We start from the raw sequence: 18,186 nt of genomic DNA, 5'->3' as shown, positions 1-18,186 counted from the left end.
CCGAACTGGCCCTTGTCAGTAATAAAACAATACCATAAACAGTAAGGCAAATAAACAAAAAGAAAACATTGTGAATTACGAACATGAGGTTCCAGATACTTAAATGCGTTTTAACTCGGACACCAGCTTTTCATTTGTTTGAGAGAAGAGCGATGGAAAAGGGGTTTTATGACTAAGGAATACCCTTTTTATAACTTATTTTGATTACTCAAATATATTTTATATTGTTAAAATTAAATTGTAAAAGAAGACAATATAATATTCACAAAATTGGAATGAAATGTTACTGCTTATTATATTATACCTTATCACAAGTTTGCACAAAGTAAAGTAAAGTAAACCAACCCCACTGTAAGCCAAATTGTAACCATATGGCCAAGGAAAACTACAGGGAAAACAGGGAAAATGGCAAAAAGCGGGCATTAATATGTATGGAGTATGTGTACGGATGGATAACGAGTGCAAGAGCATTGGAGCCTGAAGCTGGAGGAATGGTAGAGCAGTCACTGGATGCGGGTTTGAATGTGGAACTGAAAAGATATTTGCATATCTCATCAGTGGAAAGCTCTTAAATACAGCAAATAAATTAATAAATTAGAAAAAAATAAGTTCAACCACATAACAATAACTAATGAAAATCAATCTGTTAAAAACTCTCGGGTTTTTCTTATTAGATAGCATTTGTTTTAGCCATTCCCCCCACGTGCAGCACGATTTCGCACCTCTTATCATGAGATAAAACCGCTAAAAACTTGTTAAATTCGCGTTAATTAATAGCTTAAATAAGAAATTCATTTAAATAAATAAAGTCCGGGATTAGGGACGTATAAAATAGCTTTAATTAAAAGCAATGAAAGTTACCAACCAAAATTATAGGAATATTTTTTATACACTTGATTGGGCCATTTGGCTCTAGATCGTTTTACCATATTTATACTAATTTCATGCACGCGTTTTGCATATTTTATAACTGCTTTATATACAACCACCTGTAGAATAATTTACATTTTTGTGGTTTTGTGTTCGAGATGAGCAAAGTGAGTTAATTAACAATTTGCAAAGTTATATAACAATTGGAGGAAGTTGAAATAATAAAAGCTAAGAAACGTTAAGCCCTTATTGAGAGAATACGTTTCATTTAATTAAGTACTACTTATTATATTAAATATTAAAAAATATTATAAAAAAATATTTTAAAAAAATTTCTTACTCTTTTTAACTTTTGAACTAAAATCCAACTTTTTCGCATGAAAACTAAAAAAATTCATAACAAACTTATTTCATAGCCACACAACGGTGACCGAAATTAATTTAAAATTCTGTAGAGAAGGCTCATAAATAAAAAGCCTAAATTGTTATTTTCCTTTCATTCATGAAGCATTTCGAAATTGGCCTAAACACGAGGAGATAGACCATTGATATGCTGGCCAAGTCAAAGGCGTGGGCGCATTCGAAAATAGCCAACATAGCAGGGACAGCAACCAAGCAGGTACCCCAACCGAAGGTATCTAAAAGTAACGATGCAATCGAATGAAACTCAAATGAAATTTACTGCGGGGAGTGGCGTTCGTAGAATGAGGCATACTAGAAGGTAACGGGAAGGGGCAATATCGTCATGATGTCGGTCACTATGACAAACTTTTCCCGAACCCCAAAACACGAAGCCAAAGATACGCGCCAACCGACAGGCAAACCACTTGGACCCAGAGAACAAGATCCCAAAAACCAGAGACCCACCACCACCACTACATGGTCGTGGCCAAAAACACACAGATACACACACGTACGAGAAACGAGAATATATTTTTTTTTTGGGGACGACGCACAAAATCAAAGAGTATTCCAGCTATTCGCTTCAGTTGGTGAGCAACTTTCGAAGGCGACGCACGTGGATTTCAAATACGCGTTCGATTTCGGTTTCGAGGCGTGAGAATATATCTCAATTTGTTTAAATAAAATATTAGCATTCCCCGGGTTGCCGGCTGCAACAAGGCATATATATATATATATATATATTTTAAAATCTTCAAGATGCCGGAGGAAGTGCCCGCCAAAGGCAGCGTATTGGGCAGTAAGTCATAGTGGTCTATAAGTATGAACCATCTGTTTCGAGATTGCACCCATGAAGTGCATCATCCGTTGGTGCAACAAGTGCAACAAGTGCAACAAGTGGGTGGGCAAAAGACTTTGGCAAGGCCATCACTAAGATAAAGAAATAACTTTGACCTCCAAAAACCGGCACAAAGGTCATTCGCGTGCGTGAGTTCCAGAAATCTTCCTTGTTCTCCGAATGTGTATGTGTGTTTGTGGTATATCCTTTATGTTTTTAGGTTTCTGTGGCTTTTTTTAGATTACTGCCCACGCCAGGCGGCATATTTGATTTGTTTTTGTCGTTTTTATGCCCAGGGAATGATGTCCCGGGCAAGGTCAAATGGAAGTCATAGATATAAACAATATTGGCATACAACTTATATAGCCAATTTGTATACGAACCTCAAAACAAACGCGACATTCTTGAAATTCGTCTGCCTATCCCAACAAAAACTACGAAAGTTTGCCAAGCATTTCAGTGGGGTAAATAATATTGTTTACTTTAATCAAAAGTATGCGAAAAGTCTATTTGTACACACGTTTTGAGTTTTATGATAAAAGTGAGACGAACTCAAAAAGGGGTAAGAGTTATCAATCATTAACTCAAAGAGCTTAACTTAAACATATGCTTTTAGTTTCTAACAAAGATTCTCTGATTCAGTATATATTTATGAATTTCATCAAATACTTTACAAATTACTTTACTTTATATTTGTTTTTGTTTATCGAATGTTTATTACTTTATATATTTATAAAATATTTAATAATTGTAAACAATTAGTCAGTTTTATGACAAAGTCAATAAGATTATTATTAGTAATCACTTAAAGAGTCAGAAATAATTATTTAAACATTTTTGTAAGTTCAATAAACTTTAATTAATGATTGTAAATATTTAGTCATTTATTAAAACTGAACTAAGCTAACATGATATTTGCTTGTATAGAAAGGAAAAATTATTCAGGATCAGACGTTCTTATTTTAGCACATAGATTAGCCTAAGCACTTGAGCTTTACCACCACGCCCCACCTAATCAAACAAGCAAATAAGTCTAGGGGAATTTATGAATACTTACCAATGGAAAGGTATTGGTGCTTTCTAGCATTTAAGCCAAGTTAAGTAAAGATTAAGTAATAGAGTATTAAGAGAGAAATGACAACGAATGAAGGATACTCTCTCTAAAGAAGTAGTGAGGAAAAAAACCTAAACTTAAGAACTCATAATTTACTTCATTTCTACCAATTTTGATAATGGAAAAATTATAGGAATTTTACCTGAAATTCTTGAATACTTTTTACTTATATATATATTATGATCTTCCAATTTTAGATATGATATATATATATAACCCACTCTAAATATGTCAATATGGCTATATCCCAAGACATTGAGCAAATAATACCCCCCGTTCCCAAAGAACAATTAACAAATATAACTAATCGTGTTGCCAGCTCGCAAGGCCCACTTCTGACAGCCATGAAAGTGAAATTGAAAACAAAGACCACAAATTTATGCCCCTTGTTATCGCAACGTGCGCCCATAATTGCCAGACTAGATTGCCCCCCTTTTCGATTTCTAAAGGGGGGTTTTCGGATTATAATCGTTCCAGGTATCGATGCGCGTGCGATGGATGGTTCTATATACACTGACCCTACCCAACTGCCAGTAATCAGTGGCCATTTCAATGTAGAACTCGTGGGTCACCAGGTGATTGAGTTCTTAATATCCAAATGGTGTCATGTCGCTATAAATATTTTTTGATAGTAAGGATAGTCTTAGAAGTAGCAAGAAAAACAAAATTCCTTAATTTGCTTAAATGGTTATTATTTAGCATTCCATATCATTGGTAATTGAAACTCGTAGAACCGCAATTTAATTGGCCAATATGAATATCGTTCGAATTAATCAAATTGACTTGACACACACTACTGAAGGAAATATTTGCTTTATTGGTTGGGGAATATTTGCTTTTTCCGGAAACAAAATGTTATATACTATACTTAATTTACTTAAAAGAACATATCTTAAAGTTTAAACCACCTTTTCCCATTCTTTCCACTTCCAGAACTTGTGCCCGCCCGCTATGTGTTGGCTATTATGGGATCCATTGGCATGGCCATTGTCTACGGACTGAAAGTGAATCTCAGTGTGGCCATGGTTGCCATGTTAAATCACACGGCCATCAAATTACACAAACATGACAATGATACCAACGGACCCGTTGTGGAGGAGTGCCACCCGCCAGGAGGTAATGTGACGGTTACAGTAGAGGATGGACCCTTTGACTGGAGCGAGCCCCTGCAGGGAACTCTGCTGAGTTGCTACTTCTGGGGCTATCTGGTCTCGCAGATTCCTCTGGCCCACGTGGCAGAGAACTTTTCCGCCAAATGGGTGATGCTCTTCTCGGTGGCCATCAATGTGCTGTGCACACTATTGACTCCATTTTTTACCAATTTGCATTACGGTGGTCTGATCCTGATGCGAATCGTTGAAGGCATTGGAGGAGGAGCTTCCTTCCCAGCCATGCACGTGATGATTGCCTCCTGGGCTCCTCCCACTGAACGAATGGTCATGTCCACCATTATCTATGTGGGCACATCAGCGGGTACTGCACTATCTATCCTCCTAGCCGGACTTTGCTCTGCCCAATGGGGCTGGGAGTCGGTGTTCTATGTAATGGGTGTTCTCAGCTGCATTTGGATGTTACTGTGGACCATCTTGATTCAGGATAATCCCAACAAGCAGCGCTTTATTAGTCCTGAAGAGCGGCAAATGATCAACAGTTCATTGGGCACGGAGCAGAAGTCGGAACATCATCCCGCCGTACCATGGGTCAAGGTCTTCAAATCCGTTCCGTTCTGGGCCATCCTCATAGCCCATACCTGCAGCAACTTCGGCTGGTACATGTTCCTCATCGAGATTCCCTTCTACATGAAGCAAGTGCTTAAGTTCAATGTGGCCAGCAATGCGGCACTTAGTGCCATGCCCTACTTCCCTATGATCATCTTCAGTATTTGCCTGGGAAAACTTTTGGATAGTCTGCAAGCTAAGGGTAAGATTTCGAAGATTTTATATCTTTTTAAAGGTTTGCCCATGATGAGAGTTTCATTTCTTCTTTTGCTTCTTGATATTTCTTATCTTATCTAATCCTCTTTCATTAACTTTTATCAAGATTAACAATCATTAAACGGGCTTGATTAATTTACACTTATTGCAAAATAATCATCTAAACTAATATTTTATAAACTTTCTTCCCTATTACAGGTAAAATCACCACCACTTTTGCCCGGAAATTGGCCACCTCTATTTGCACTCTGATCCCCGGAGCTTGTCTGCTGATTCTCTGCTTCATTGGATGCCGTCACTATGAGGCAGTGGCTGTCATGTCTGTTGGCATTGTGGCTATGGGTTCCATGTTCTCCGGTTTCCTGTCCAATCACATCGATATTGCCCCGAATTTTGCTGGAACTTTGGTGGCTCTGACCAACACAGCGGCTACTGTGCCTGGTATTGTGGTGCCGATCTTTGTGGGATTTGTCACCAAGGGAAATGTGAGTAAACGATAATTAGATAACCTTTCTTTCTTTTATAATTCTCGTTTAATTTTTTAGCAAAACATTGGAGCATGGCGAATCATCTTCGGCGTCACCATTGTCCTGTTCGCCCTGGAGTTCCTAGTATTTGTCTTTTTGGGTTCTGGTAGCGAGCAACCGTGGAATAAGTCTGGAAGCCCCAAGGATCCCGAGGCCAAGGACGAAAAGACTCCGTTGAAGGAGCTCCCCACTAAATCCTAAATCCGAAATCTCTGCCTCAATTACTATGCCCAAATTACTCAATGAACAGCTGCTTATTGGGATAACTTTTGGACCAAGCTAGCACCGAATGGAAAGGTCGACACTGGACTGTAAATACCAATTGCAAATTATGCAATGTACACCCGGAATAGTGAGCTCATAAAAATAGGAATTTCGAAATGATCAAAGGGTTTACATTATATGAAAATAAGACAACATGAAACTATAAACAAGTTATGCTCATTTCGAAAATCGAATTTTGTACGTTCACTCTTTACAGTGTGCACTGTAGTTTTTAGATCGCTGTAACCCTTTAGTTAGTAGCCGTACACCCTACGGATAAACACTTCAGCCCGCCTAATGTACTTAACACTCTTGATTTCAAAAGTTGTCTACAAATAAAGCGACGTCTTAGTGGATGCACTGAGTTTTTCTTACAGTATGTGAGGGTAAGGGAAAATGGCTTTCACCTTCAGTTTTAATGGAAAAGCCGGGTGAATGCCCTCGGATTCAATGTTTATTTATATTTTTAAAGCAAACAGTGTGTGCTGTTGTATTAATTTACAATTCTACAGAATCTTTATTTATGGATTATACTTAACGACTGTTTATTCAAACACCAAAAATATAATAATATTACAAAATGAAAATATTCAAGGAAACTGATTTATGGTATATATACATTTTATACAATGTTAAAAACCAGAAAAGTTTTCAGATTTATCGGTTTCAAATAGATTTCAAAATACATTATCATTAATACACAACTAAACATCAAACTGTTAGAACTTACACTTTAATAGGTATAAACTCTTCAGATTGTCCCACATTATTCATATCTCACGTTTTATTATTATTACCACTGTCCCTTTTCATGAATCATTATTCATAAGTCTACCCCTTATCAACTTTGAATTCCGATTATTGTATGCGCCAAAACTCAATACCACACTTATCGATATCCCCAAAGAAACATATGATTTGATGTAATCATTTTGCCGGTTTCAACAGAGTTTGTAAATATAAAATGTTAAAAGTACGCAGCATATCCCTGCTGCCCAGGCGGTGGAAGAGCGGATCCAAAACGCGTTGGAATGTTTTGCAAAACAAGAAGAACAACTGTGACCGGGCGCTAGATAACTTTGATGACTTCTATGGAAGTGTTTATGGCAGCCGATGGAAGAACATGCGGGCGGCTCTTCTCACAAGGCACAAGTACATCGCCATGGTCAACAATTTTGGGGACACGGAGCAGACATGTAGCATGCTGGAGACAGATGGAGCTATCAACATGAAGTCCTTAATTAACCTGGCACAGGATCGTCAAAGAGACAGCACGGAACCGATGCCGGAGCAAGGAAAATCCCGTCACGAAATCGAAGGTAAATTGGATGAACTTCTACGAAAACAGCAGGAACGGGAAGTGGCGGCCATTTACCCAAGTTCAGGAGAGGATGGTTCATCTGCACCACTGCCGCTGGAACTAAAGTTTGATAACATACAGGAAAAGCAGCCGGAGGAGTTCAATAATCCATTCAAACAGAGCTTAACAAAGGCTTTGGAGGAGGATGTTAAACTGGACGAGCACCGTTTGGTAGATCCTCAGTTCGGCACTGGTGGTCTCTATGAATACATGCCAGCCCATAGCATCAAAGGCATGGAAGATTGGGTGGCTGAATCGGAGCATTACAAGTACTACCAAACCAGCGCCGATTTTCCACTCACAATTGAACCGGAGGTTTCGTTTTATTACCCTGAGCACCTCTCCCTGTACACCTATGAAATGGGAAACTGTTCTGACTTTAAGGGACCCAAGAAGTGCCTGACCGGCGTCCTCTCCCACTTCATGATGGATGGGGCTTCGACTTTGCCACCACTTTTCCTGCAGGTTAAGCCTGGCGAGCGAGTGCTCGATGCCTGTGCCTCTCCTGGCGGAAAATCCCTGTTAATGTTGCAAACACTTCACCTGGATCAACTAGTCTGCAATGACATTCAAGAATCCCGCCTGAACAAGCTACGTAAAGTGATGCAGGAATACCTCTTCGACTACAAGGACCGATGGGCGGGTAAGCGTCTTATTTTCAGTCAGAGCGATGCCCGTAACCTGGACCAGTATGAGCAGTTTGACAAGATTCTGGTGGACGTGCCCTGCACCACGGATCGACACGTGGTCAACGAACAGGACAACAATATATTCAAACCGACGCGCATCAAGGAACGATTGAGGATTCCAGAGCTCCAGGCAGGCATCCTAGCTAACTGCCTCCGTCTATTGCGACCAGGTGGTAGCTTAGTTTACTCCACCTGCTCGCTGTCGCCCATTCAGAACGATGGTGTAGTCCACATGGCACTGCAGAAGGTATTCACAGAGTACGGCATAACGGCTACTATCAAGGATCTAAGTCAGCATACAGCCCTCTTTAGCGATGTCTTTAAATTTGAGCACCCAAAGGGTCTTAAGTATGGACAGATGGTAGTACCCTATCTTCCGGCTAACTTTGGACCCATGTATTTCAGTAAAATAACAAGAAATATGTGAATAATGGAATTAGAAAAGTTAAATAGGAATAAACTAAGGGACAGACTTTTTAAAAGTTATGTTCTTTATGCTACATTTTGCTTTAAAGTGGGCATATAACCAACATGAAACTACATTTTCTAAGAATAAATGAAACTGCTTTAAAATAAAAATGTACCTTTATATTTAACATACTGCTTTTGGCGAACGCGAATTACATTGGTTTGTCGGTCTTCTTTTTCTTCTTAGCTTTTATAGGCAAAGGTCCAGGATTCTTGAATATTGTACTGAAAAGAGAAAAATATTACCCATAAGTATAGTTATTTTTAATTAAATAACCCATACTTACTGGCATGTGGTGCAAATTGGACTGTATTTGCAAAACACAGACAAGCAAACCGAGCAGACGTAGCCAATGTCGATGAGCTCACGATGGCAGAAACAGGAGGCGCGATAGTCAACTTTGGGCGGTGGTGGCAGGACCAACTTGTGGCGAATCTGTGGGGCGGGCAGGAAGACCCACAAAAGATACTGCAGCAAGCCATCCAACTGAGTGACCTTGAGGAACTGCCCGGAGGTAATATCACATCCTTGTTGGAGCAAGCTGAGTGTCTTGTCCAGGGCGCAGGTATCGATCACAATGCCCAGTTTTTGGGCGGTAAAGAAGACATTCATGAAGGTCATATATTGGGAGGCACACTCATTGCTACCGGTCAGGACCAAAATGCGGGAGTGCATCTTGACACCAGGTGCGAGATTCCTTTGGATCTACATATGAGTATGTAAGATGAAATATTAATTGATTTTAAAGTGATTTCTGTCATTTACCCTGGATATGTAGCACAGCGCCATGGACATGCTGCCAGCCAGAAGACTCTCACAAGGCGCACTGAGCCTTGGAGCATTCATCAGGATGCTGCCCAACCGCTGTTTTACTGTCTTCTCCACTAAACTAAAGGCCTCATATTGGCCATCCACCTGGCGCAATTCTACTGGTCTTTTGGGCAGAGGGTAAAGGAAATTTCTGAAAAGAAGATAAGGTTAAGACAGTAGTCATATATATATGACATTTCACTTACGTTGCATGATGAGAACAGGATAATACAGCCAGTTTATTCTGGGCCTTCTGCATAAGATGAGCATTCCCAAAGGCAATGACCGCCTCCAGGATTTGTGTGAGATTTTGGGGATTCTGTCGGACAACGTGCTGCGAGGGATTCGTATCCAGCACGATAGCCAAGAGGTCGATGCATGTCTCGTCTGTAATATGGGACTTATAAAGGATTGTTCTAAGATACTTATTTCAATTTAAATACGCACCTTCTTTCGTGGTTGCTTGTTCCGCTTCCATTTTCGCCGGCAATGTTATCGGTAGAGATGAACAGCCATCGATGTTTTTAAATAGTAGGGTACCACCCTATATTTAAAAACAATTTAAAATATAAAAAACATTTGTTGTAAAGATGGTCTTAAAGCTTTCAGGCCATGTTTCTTGAATTTTACTTTTCAAACAAAATATTGTTCTCTATTTATTTCTATGAACTATGCGCCAAAAATAAAAGCACACAACAATAAAGGTAACTATTACTTCGCTAATAATAAATAAATATAATGCGCACAAAAAATACTTAAAAATAGATTTATCTGAGTTAAAATCACAAAAGAAAAATTTTCTTTAACTTTTCATTGTTGGAACTACAAATTGTCACCACCATCGATAGACGCGTTATCGCTGAAACCTATCGTCATATTTGCTGGGCGTTTCACAATTTTTTTGGGAAACACAACAAACCACCACAAAGGACACGATGCTCGTTCTGGTACTTGGTGACCTGCACATTCCGCACCGGTGCAGCAGCCTACCGGCGAAGTTCAAGAAGTTGCTGGTACCGGGCCGTATCCATCATATCCTGGCCACCGGAAACATCTGCACCAAGGAATCCTATGATTACCTGAAGAGTCTTGCTAATGACGTGCACATAGTACGCGGCGACTTTGACGAAAACCTGACGTATCCGGAGCAGAAGGTCGTCACCGTAGGCCAGTTCCGGATCGGCCTGTGCCACGGCCACCAAGTGGTTCCCCGAGGAGATCCAGAGGCTCTGGCTCTCATCCAGCGGCAACTTGACGTCGATATCCTGATCACGGGGCACACATACAAATTCGAGGCCTACGAGCACGGGAACAAGTTCTACATTAATCCGGGATCGGCCACGGGAGCTTTCAATCCGCTGGATACCAATGTGGTGCCCTCATTCGTACTAATGGACATACAGAGTACCACAGTGGTCACATATGTTTACCAACTGATTGGAGACGAAGTCAAGGTGGAGCGGATCGAGTACAAGAAGATCTAGGGTTATAGTATTAGCCACCAGCCATTCCCAACCAAACCCTGACCCTCTCATTCTGAGCTTGGCTTTATTAAAGAAATTGTAAATGTACGTAGCAATAAATCAAGTTCTCATTTTTTTATCTGATAAAAAATGCTGACATTTTATTTAAATAGAAAATAAAATTATGATTGATTCAAGATTGAGTTTTAGATTTTATGAAATGCGTAGTTAGTTTAAACAAATGGATGTCCAGAACGAACCAAAAGATTCCTTTATTGATTTTAAATTTCCGGACCATAAAGAACTCACAGTATAAACACCCCTTAGACCCATATACTCTCACATTTATCTGATAAAAAATGTTTAAATTTTATTTAAATAGAATATAAAAAGGAGTTACTTCTGATGATCGAGTAAAGAGTCTGCTTAAAAAGTTCGAATTTCGTGCTCAGTTTCATTACACACTCTTGATTTATAAATACATTGGGTTCAGCTTTGTGGCCATCGCTTTTCCATCGAAATAAATTATATAAATACTTTCCACTAGCCAGGATAGCAAAGTTTGGCAACATCATCATTATTACGAAAAGTTTGATCTAAAAATCTCTGAATTACGAAAACTTTGCGCTTAAGATTAAATACAATTATGATTGCTCACTGGCTAATGCTTGCTGCTGATGATAATTGGAAAAGCAACGGATTGTCCCTAGGAGGGACCGCATTAGCCGAGGCTGTCCACGCAAACAGTCTTGAGGGTCTTGCCGGCAATGGTGGTCTTATACTGCTCCGGTAAAGCCAACTCGGTCTGAAAGGAAAAAACAAAACAATTAGTAATAATATAAATCTTAAATTAAAAAAATGTTTAAACTCACATAGTCGCCGGTGTCGTCGGGCAAGAGGATGTTCATCTCTGAGGACTTGGAGTTGACGATCTCCACACCCAGCGAGTCCTTAGACAGATACATCTGGCAACCGTCGGTCTTATCGATCGAAACGGTTGGTACAGATCCGAGCACCTGCATCTGGACGCTCTGGCAATTGACAAACTCCACGGAGGCCACCACGGAGTCGAATAGCAGAGAGCACTTCTTGCACGAGTCAAACACGATGTTGTTCACCTTGCCCTTGACAGTCAACGTGGATCCCTCGCAACGGAAGACGTAAACCACATTGTTCATCTCGGCGTTCTCAACCAGCAATCCAGTGTTGTTCTTCTGGTACTCAATGATCCACTTTTTGCCATCGCGCTCGAAAACGGGCGCCTTAGCAGGTGCAACCGATGGGGCGGCAACGGTTTGATTGCCTCCTGATTGGGCCGGAGATTTGAACGGAGCCGGTCCAGTGCGCAGAGAAGGATTTTTGTGGGTCTGCATGTCCCCAGTGACCTTCTTCAAGCCTGTGGGTTTTACAGAATAACATAGATTAGAAAAAGTTTAAATGTAATTTTAATTTATTACCTACCCTTGGTAATATCGGCACCCTGGTTGATCTGGGCGAATAAAGCGCTGCGATCATCTCCGCCGCTCTCTAGCTTCAGGGCGCTCAGATCCAGCATCGGTGGTGGTGGGGGCAGACCGCCGGGTGGCGGTGGTGGAGGGGCACCACCAGCGGGGGCAGCTCCCTTGCCGGACCAAACCAATCCAGTGGTGTGGTACTGGCGGATGTAGGCCTGCAGTTCGGTCAGAGTCTGAACCCAGGCGCGAGCCCATTCCACATGCGTGACATCCTTCTCCTTCCACTCCTTAAGCACACGGTTCGTGTAGAACTGACCGGCGTCGTTCATCTCCTTGACATAGGGGCCAGGAGTCTTCTCTACGCACACCCAACCCAAAGCGGGAATGCTCTCACTGATGGCCGACAGGTGGTTGAACAAGGCCGAAGAACGATGCTTCTCGCGGAAGTCCTGGATGGCGCTGATTTGCGTCGAGGTCGGTTTAAGGAGCTCTGCCTGCTTGGGCTGTGCTGGCTGAGCAATCTGGGTGGCCAGCGTTACATACTGCAGTTGGAAGCTGTTGAGGGATGATTGGTTAAATCTTCATTTCAAATAAATGACTCATCGATGCTGACTCACCCAAAAGCGCTCTTCACGAGCTCCGCATGCTGAGCAACATCACCACCAATTTTGGCGGATAGGGATAGATATTGGCTTAGCGGACCCGCTACAATGTCCTCAAATCCGTTGACACTCATGTTGTTGCTGGGCGGCAAAGATGGTGGTTGTGGTTTGTCTACTTTTTTCACAACTGGAAGAGCTTCTTCAACTTCTTCTTCAACTGGTGGAGGCGGGAGTGTGGGCGTGGGCAAATCAATTGGTATAGGCGCTGTTAAAGTCCGTTCCAATCGGTCGACGAGGGTCTCCAGACGCTCGCAAATGCTCTCCAAATGCTCGACAGCGGCCGTAGGCTTGGCTTCCGGCTCGTTATCTGAACCAGAATAATGGAAAATTATTAAAGTTTGTTTAACAATTATTTAAAAAAAATATAACGACGATAAATTGAAATATTCAAATGAAGTGAAGTTTCAGCGTGATGAACCCCGATAAATCGTGCACTCACAATATCTGACAAAAGGCGATATAAACTAAAGCTTCTCGAGAATAATCTCTCATCATGAGTTTTTGTACGATGACGATGTTTCGGTGCACTTAAACTTATTTATTATCGATGCAAAAAAGAGCTAATCCCAACGAGTGAAAGTAATGAACTACATGCAAAAACGACACAAGAACTAACATAAAAATCAAAAGAGAGAAAAACGGAGTTGGACCCCTCAAAAAGTTACTTGACTTGCTAATTTTTTGGCCATCAAGATTATAAGATTTGAATTTCAAATATTCCATAAAGCCAGGAAATGAAAAGCAAGCCAAGAAACCCACAAAACAGACATCTGAGATAAAAAAAAACAAAAGAATCGGACTCTAACGAAGCTAGCATACCCCGCACGGCCACGCTGTGCTCCACAGCCGCATGAGCAGCCCGCAGGAGCTCCGTGTAGAGACGCTGGCGCTTCAGCTCCAACTCGTCGCGTCCCACCGGCGTTACCGGTGGCTCGATGCAGCCGCTGGACATGGAACGAGGTCAGAGGAGGCGATATACAAAATTGTGGCAGAAAACACAAGGTGGTCAACCTGTTCTGGGTTCATAGAAACTAGCTTGATAAAAGGACTTTAATTAAAGCAATTAGTTTTAGTTCTTTATCGGTAAGTATCATGAAACCAGACAGGATCTTAGAAAAAGCTAGCTATCATACATCTCATTGAGTCGCTCGTCGTCGAACCAGGAGGGCAATCCGTGGGCAAAGAATAGTGTCTCCGAAACGACATCCCCTTCGATGTACGGTGCACACATGCTTTCCCGTTTCGGCGGAGGCAGTGAGTCAGAGAACACCTCGTCATCGTCCAGCAGGGAATTCTGATTCTGGCTGGCCAGTAGAAGCAGGGGCACTGGATCTGGCTCAATGATCTCCGCCCGGTTACTGATGTTCACCTTTTTCTTGATTGACTGATGTGTGGAGTTATGTCTAGACAGACAGCTCTTGGTGGGCGGTGGTTGAGGAGGCGGTGTGGTCGGAATAACTGCAGACACAACAACTTCATCCGCTTCCTCTGCATCGCCGCTGGTCATCGAAGCAGGCGGTGCCGTCGATGTGGAAGAATGTGTGGAGCGGGCCAATCCCTCCGTTTCTTTGGGTGCGGGATCTGTCTTTGGCGATTCAACTAGTGCTGGTTGTGCTGGAGCTGGTGGTGATTTATTAGCTGCTTCAGCCTGAGTTTGTTGGGCTGTGGAAGTGTTGCTTAAGATTACTCTACATGAAGCTCGAATTACATATAGTTGTTTATCAAGGAAAGCGCCGATACTTAAGTTGATTACTTCACTTTAGCCTTTGCTTACTTCGCTTCCTGCTTTCCATTATGTTCATTTATCGCATTTAAAAAGCTTTTTACTATCGTGATGTCATGGTCTGATTGATTAAGTAGTTAGTTTTGTATTGCTTATCTTTATTTGAATGAATCTGATAGTTAGAAAGTCTGATACCTAGTATTAATTTTATTACAACTATTTAGGGGTACATATCCAAAGAAAATAATTTATTTAAAAATTGTATCTTTCATTTAAGATTTCTATATTTTTAGACTAAACTATACTATATTTGTGTATATGTGAATACTATGATTGATATGCACGTATGATTTGTATGATTAACAACACTGCCTATAGTATAAAAAGTAATCAGTTATTTCTCATTGATCAACTGCGTATCGGCGATATTCCTTGATTTTCCACAAATATAAAATGCACAGAAAAAAACCCAAAAGAGAGCACAGTGAAGACAACTTAAAAGTGAACTAAAAATGGCTTTAAAAGCCGTTTGAAGTACGTGGTTGTAACTAAAAAGAGGTAGAAGCAGTGGTCAGCTGCAGTTGTAATGCAGTTACTAGGAACCGGCCGGAAACGGCAATTCGTTCCGGAGAGCAGACAAAAGCCGACACAGCTGTTGAGCTTGAAAGCCGGAGAGTACGTAAGGGGTGGTGTATACAATACTTGGGGTTGTGTCAGTACCAGTGTTTGCCTTGATGCCTTCATCTGTTGGATTATCCGCTTCGATGGCCTGCTTTTCTGGTTTTAGGGGCTCCTCATTTGATGACTCCTTTTGAATCTCTGACTTGCCATTCAGCTGGGATTCCCCCTTTTCGTTGGCTTGCACTTCATCATCCTCGTTCTTTTTATCCTTTTCCCTCTTGCCCGCCTTGGGGTTAGATCGACAGCAGGAGAACATTGTTGCAGGTGGTTTTCTTTCCGGTTTTCAACACTTTAAATACGAATCAAGCACATTATGTAATTTCCGTTTTAAGATTCTCGGATTTCCAGTTCTTTTTCTAAAGCGGCGGTCACAACACTGACATCACATCACTATACATCAGCAACAGCAACAGCGGCGGGATGCAGCAGCCATACAAATAATGTTCGAGGTTGCAAAAGGCTATGGCCACTCCTAGCTCATTTAGCTATATGTGTATATCCTTTGGCCTAATATATTGGCACATTAATATGAAGGCTTGTTGGTCCACAAAGTGCTCCGGACCTTCAACTGGGTCAAGTGACTGGCAGTCAAAAACACAGGACTAAATGACACACAAATGTGATTACACACTGAGAACACACCCTAAACGAAGCGCACGCCCACGGGTTTCGGTTTTCGATTGGGATTCGTTTTTTCGATTTCGAAATGGTTTGAACAGGACTCTGTTAATACAACGCACTCTGTTAACTCTATTAAGTTTGGTTGCCTATTTTGGCTTACGCGGCGCTGCTTTTGACCATTTCTGGCCAGCCATCGGACTGGCAATGAAAATGTGTTTCCATTAATAACCACTTTTGGCCTGGCATGCAGGATTTTATGCAAGCTTCGAAGATAACTTGCACATTGTGCAGCAGAGAAAGCTTCAAAACTCAAGCTGGGAAATGGAAAAACTCTCTGAGAGAGCTGCGCAGACACTACTTTGATTTGTGTTTTACCCTTGCATTAAGTTGCTCGATTTTTAAGGGAACAGAAACCAAGCCTATTATTTTATGGGTTTTTAATAGAGGAGGGGCCTTATCAAAAACATTTTTTTTTACAGCTCGAAGATTTCTATAGTTTTACCTCTGGGGTAGTCTTAAAGCTTTTTTGAAAATTTTCCTAGGGAAATAAACGTTATTGAAAAAGTATTATTCAAAGTATAGTTATTAAGATAGTTCTTCTATAAGGTGTTTCTTAGTAAAAGAAATCGTTTTTAGGGTAAAAAAAAACTTCGACTTTCTCGGCAACTTGTGCTCTTTTTTGCGTGATTTTATTTTAGCCTTATAGTGCAATGAGTTTATTGCACCGGCAGAGTTGTTTTTGTCTTTAAGTAGCTTAAAACAAATGGCTGGCAATTAGAGTGGGAAATGCATCAGTGTCTTGTAGAGGATAAAGCAAAGGAAGTGGGGCATTACGAGGGAAGTAGTAAGCCGAGATTCAACTTTCGCCTGGCGATACTAGTTCTCCTTGCAGTTTTTGTTGTTGTTTTAGTTTCTTGTGGCAGATGCGTTTGTTGCGTGCAGAAAACAGAAGAGGAAAAACTAAGAAAAAACTAGAAATCAAGAAGATTAAATGTCTTCAGCTGAGGTACCGTTATTTTAACTGCGTATGTGTGAGTAAGACAGCTCGAATTACAAGTAAATGGAAAATGGTAAAAGGAAAAACTTTAACCTTATAAGGCTAGGTGTTATATATTTCAAACATAACTATTAGTAATCTTTCTCTCTTTTTATTTTCAGTCGCAATTCGCTGATAAAACATTTTGGCCACTTTTTGACTCATCCACACACAAACACAAGCAAAGAGGTTTGGTCTTGCGTAAAATATATAGTTTATATATATTATACAGTAGTGTGTGTTACTTTCCTGTATGTGAGTCAGCAATAACAAAAACAAAAAATGGCCACAACAGCTGAGTAGTTAAGTTTTTTTCTTATCGGGGGTTAGCAAGCGAAATAGCACCTGCTAAGGGTTAATTTGCATACAATTGCTGGCAATTAATTATAAGCATTAAAAACATGGAATTGGATATGAAATCATCGTTAAAAATACACCATATAGAATTAATTTTACAAACAAAATGAATCACACAAAAATAGCCATCACACAGCTGTCTCTTGTCTTTTTGCCTCTCATTTTGTTGTTGGTGTATTTGTACAAACACCCACGGCCAGCACACACAGATGCAAACACCACCCACCTCCTTCTCCACTAACCCCCCTTGACTATAAAATTTCGCAGACAGTTTGGCCGGCGAATTAAGAAAGGCTTGCGAAAAACAAAGCCCAACCAAAAAAACGCTGTGCCACAAGAAAAGCACATAGCTGGTATTACTAACCTTTATTTGTGCTGTTGAATTGGCAAGGACTTGCAGTTTTTACTTCAATAGAACGGATAAGATGCAGAGTCGTAGAACCGGCAAAGGCGAAAAAACGAAACAAACTTGGCGTGGCTTTCGGTGTGACCAGATGAGGAATGGTAAAAAAAGTTTGTCATTTAACCCTTGAAATGCTACCTTAGTTGCAGTATTTTTTAATAGTCGTTATTAAAAGCATACAAAATTGTGTTCAAAAGAATTAAACGTGTACAATTCAAAAAAAAATTATATAAAGCTAAAATGAATTTCGTTTTTGAATTTTTCATCATAATCTATAAAAACTATTGCCAGAGTTCAAAAACTCAAAACATATAAATATTAAAAATAAAAAAAAATGTATATCATTGTAAGTATGAAAAATACTTTGCTGCACAATCAAAACGTAATTGCAGTTTTGACTTATGTTAGATAAATAAGTGGGCTATTTTAGTTCTTTATAAAAATAAATAATTTAAGTGTACTGTTAAAATCACGTTAAATAACCGTTGACTAACGTGTTCCTTAGGTAT

At 40.5% G+C, this 18,186-nt stretch overlaps 5 protein-coding genes across 6 annotated transcripts; 3 read left to right on the top strand and 2 right to left on the bottom strand.

Moving 5' to 3' along the window:
- The first annotated feature begins 1,853 nt into the window (after positions 1-1,853).
- On the top strand, positions 1,854-6,305 carry LOC108102680 (sialin). Its single transcript, XM_017207821.2, has 4 exons — positions 1,854-2,071; positions 4,158-5,144; positions 5,357-5,643; positions 5,704-6,305. Exons 1-4 carry the CDS (start codon positions 2,032-2,034, stop codon positions 5,884-5,886), a joined length of 1,497 nt encoding a protein of 498 aa, XP_017063310.2. The 5' UTR covers positions 1,854-2,031; the 3' UTR covers positions 5,887-6,305.
- A 537-nt stretch (positions 6,306-6,842) lies between these two features.
- Positions 6,843-8,577, top strand: LOC108102681 (5-methylcytosine rRNA methyltransferase NSUN4). Its single transcript, XM_017207822.2, has one exon. The coding sequence runs from the start codon at positions 6,914-6,916 to the stop codon at positions 8,423-8,425; it is 1,512 nt and encodes a 503-aa protein (XP_017063311.1). The 5' UTR covers positions 6,843-6,913; the 3' UTR covers positions 8,426-8,577.
- LOC108102682 (general transcription factor IIH subunit 3) lies at positions 8,565-9,840 on the bottom strand. The gene is made up of 5 exons (XM_017207823.2): positions 9,725-9,840; positions 9,484-9,664; positions 9,233-9,428; positions 8,754-9,172; positions 8,565-8,691 (listed from the first exon to the last, which is right to left on the bottom strand). The coding sequence occupies exons 1-5, from the start codon at positions 9,753-9,755 to the stop codon at positions 8,619-8,621; spliced, it is 900 nt and encodes a 299-aa protein (XP_017063312.1). The 5' UTR covers positions 9,756-9,840; the 3' UTR covers positions 8,565-8,618.
- A 278-nt stretch (positions 9,841-10,118) lies between these two features.
- Positions 10,119-10,937, top strand: LOC108102640 (vacuolar protein sorting-associated protein 29). The gene has a single exon (XM_017207761.2). The coding sequence runs from the start codon at positions 10,213-10,215 to the stop codon at positions 10,759-10,761; it is 549 nt and encodes a 182-aa protein (XP_017063250.1). The 5' UTR covers positions 10,119-10,212; the 3' UTR covers positions 10,762-10,937.
- Positions 10,938-11,084: 147 nt separating this feature from the next.
- Positions 11,085-17,760, bottom strand: LOC108102639 (adenylyl cyclase-associated protein 1). 2 transcript variants are annotated; one of them, XM_017207760.2, is made up of 7 exons: positions 15,300-15,672; positions 13,990-14,518; positions 13,676-13,800; positions 12,812-13,163; positions 12,202-12,749; positions 11,613-12,136; positions 11,085-11,545 (listed from the first exon to the last, which is right to left on the bottom strand). In XM_017207760.2, the coding sequence occupies exons 1-7, from the start codon at positions 15,514-15,516 to the stop codon at positions 11,462-11,464; spliced, it is 2,379 nt and encodes a 792-aa protein (XP_017063249.2). In that variant the 5' UTR covers positions 15,517-15,672; the 3' UTR covers positions 11,085-11,461. The 2 variants fall into 2 exon arrangements, with proteins under 2 accessions (XP_017063249.2, XP_017063248.1); XM_017207759.2 differs by lacking the exons at positions 13,676-13,800; positions 13,990-14,518; positions 15,300-15,672 and adding an exon at positions 17,639-17,760.
- Positions 17,761-18,186: the final 426 nt, after the last annotated feature.

The sequence above is a fragment of the Drosophila eugracilis genome, unplaced genomic scaffold, assembly GCF_018153835.1.
Source record: "Drosophila eugracilis isolate 14026-0451.02 unplaced genomic scaffold, ASM1815383v1 contig_575, whole genome shotgun sequence".
Classification (NCBI taxonomy): Eukaryota; Metazoa; Arthropoda; class Insecta; order Diptera; family Drosophilidae; genus Drosophila; species Drosophila eugracilis.
This window is presented reverse-complemented; position numbering and strand designations above follow the sequence as displayed.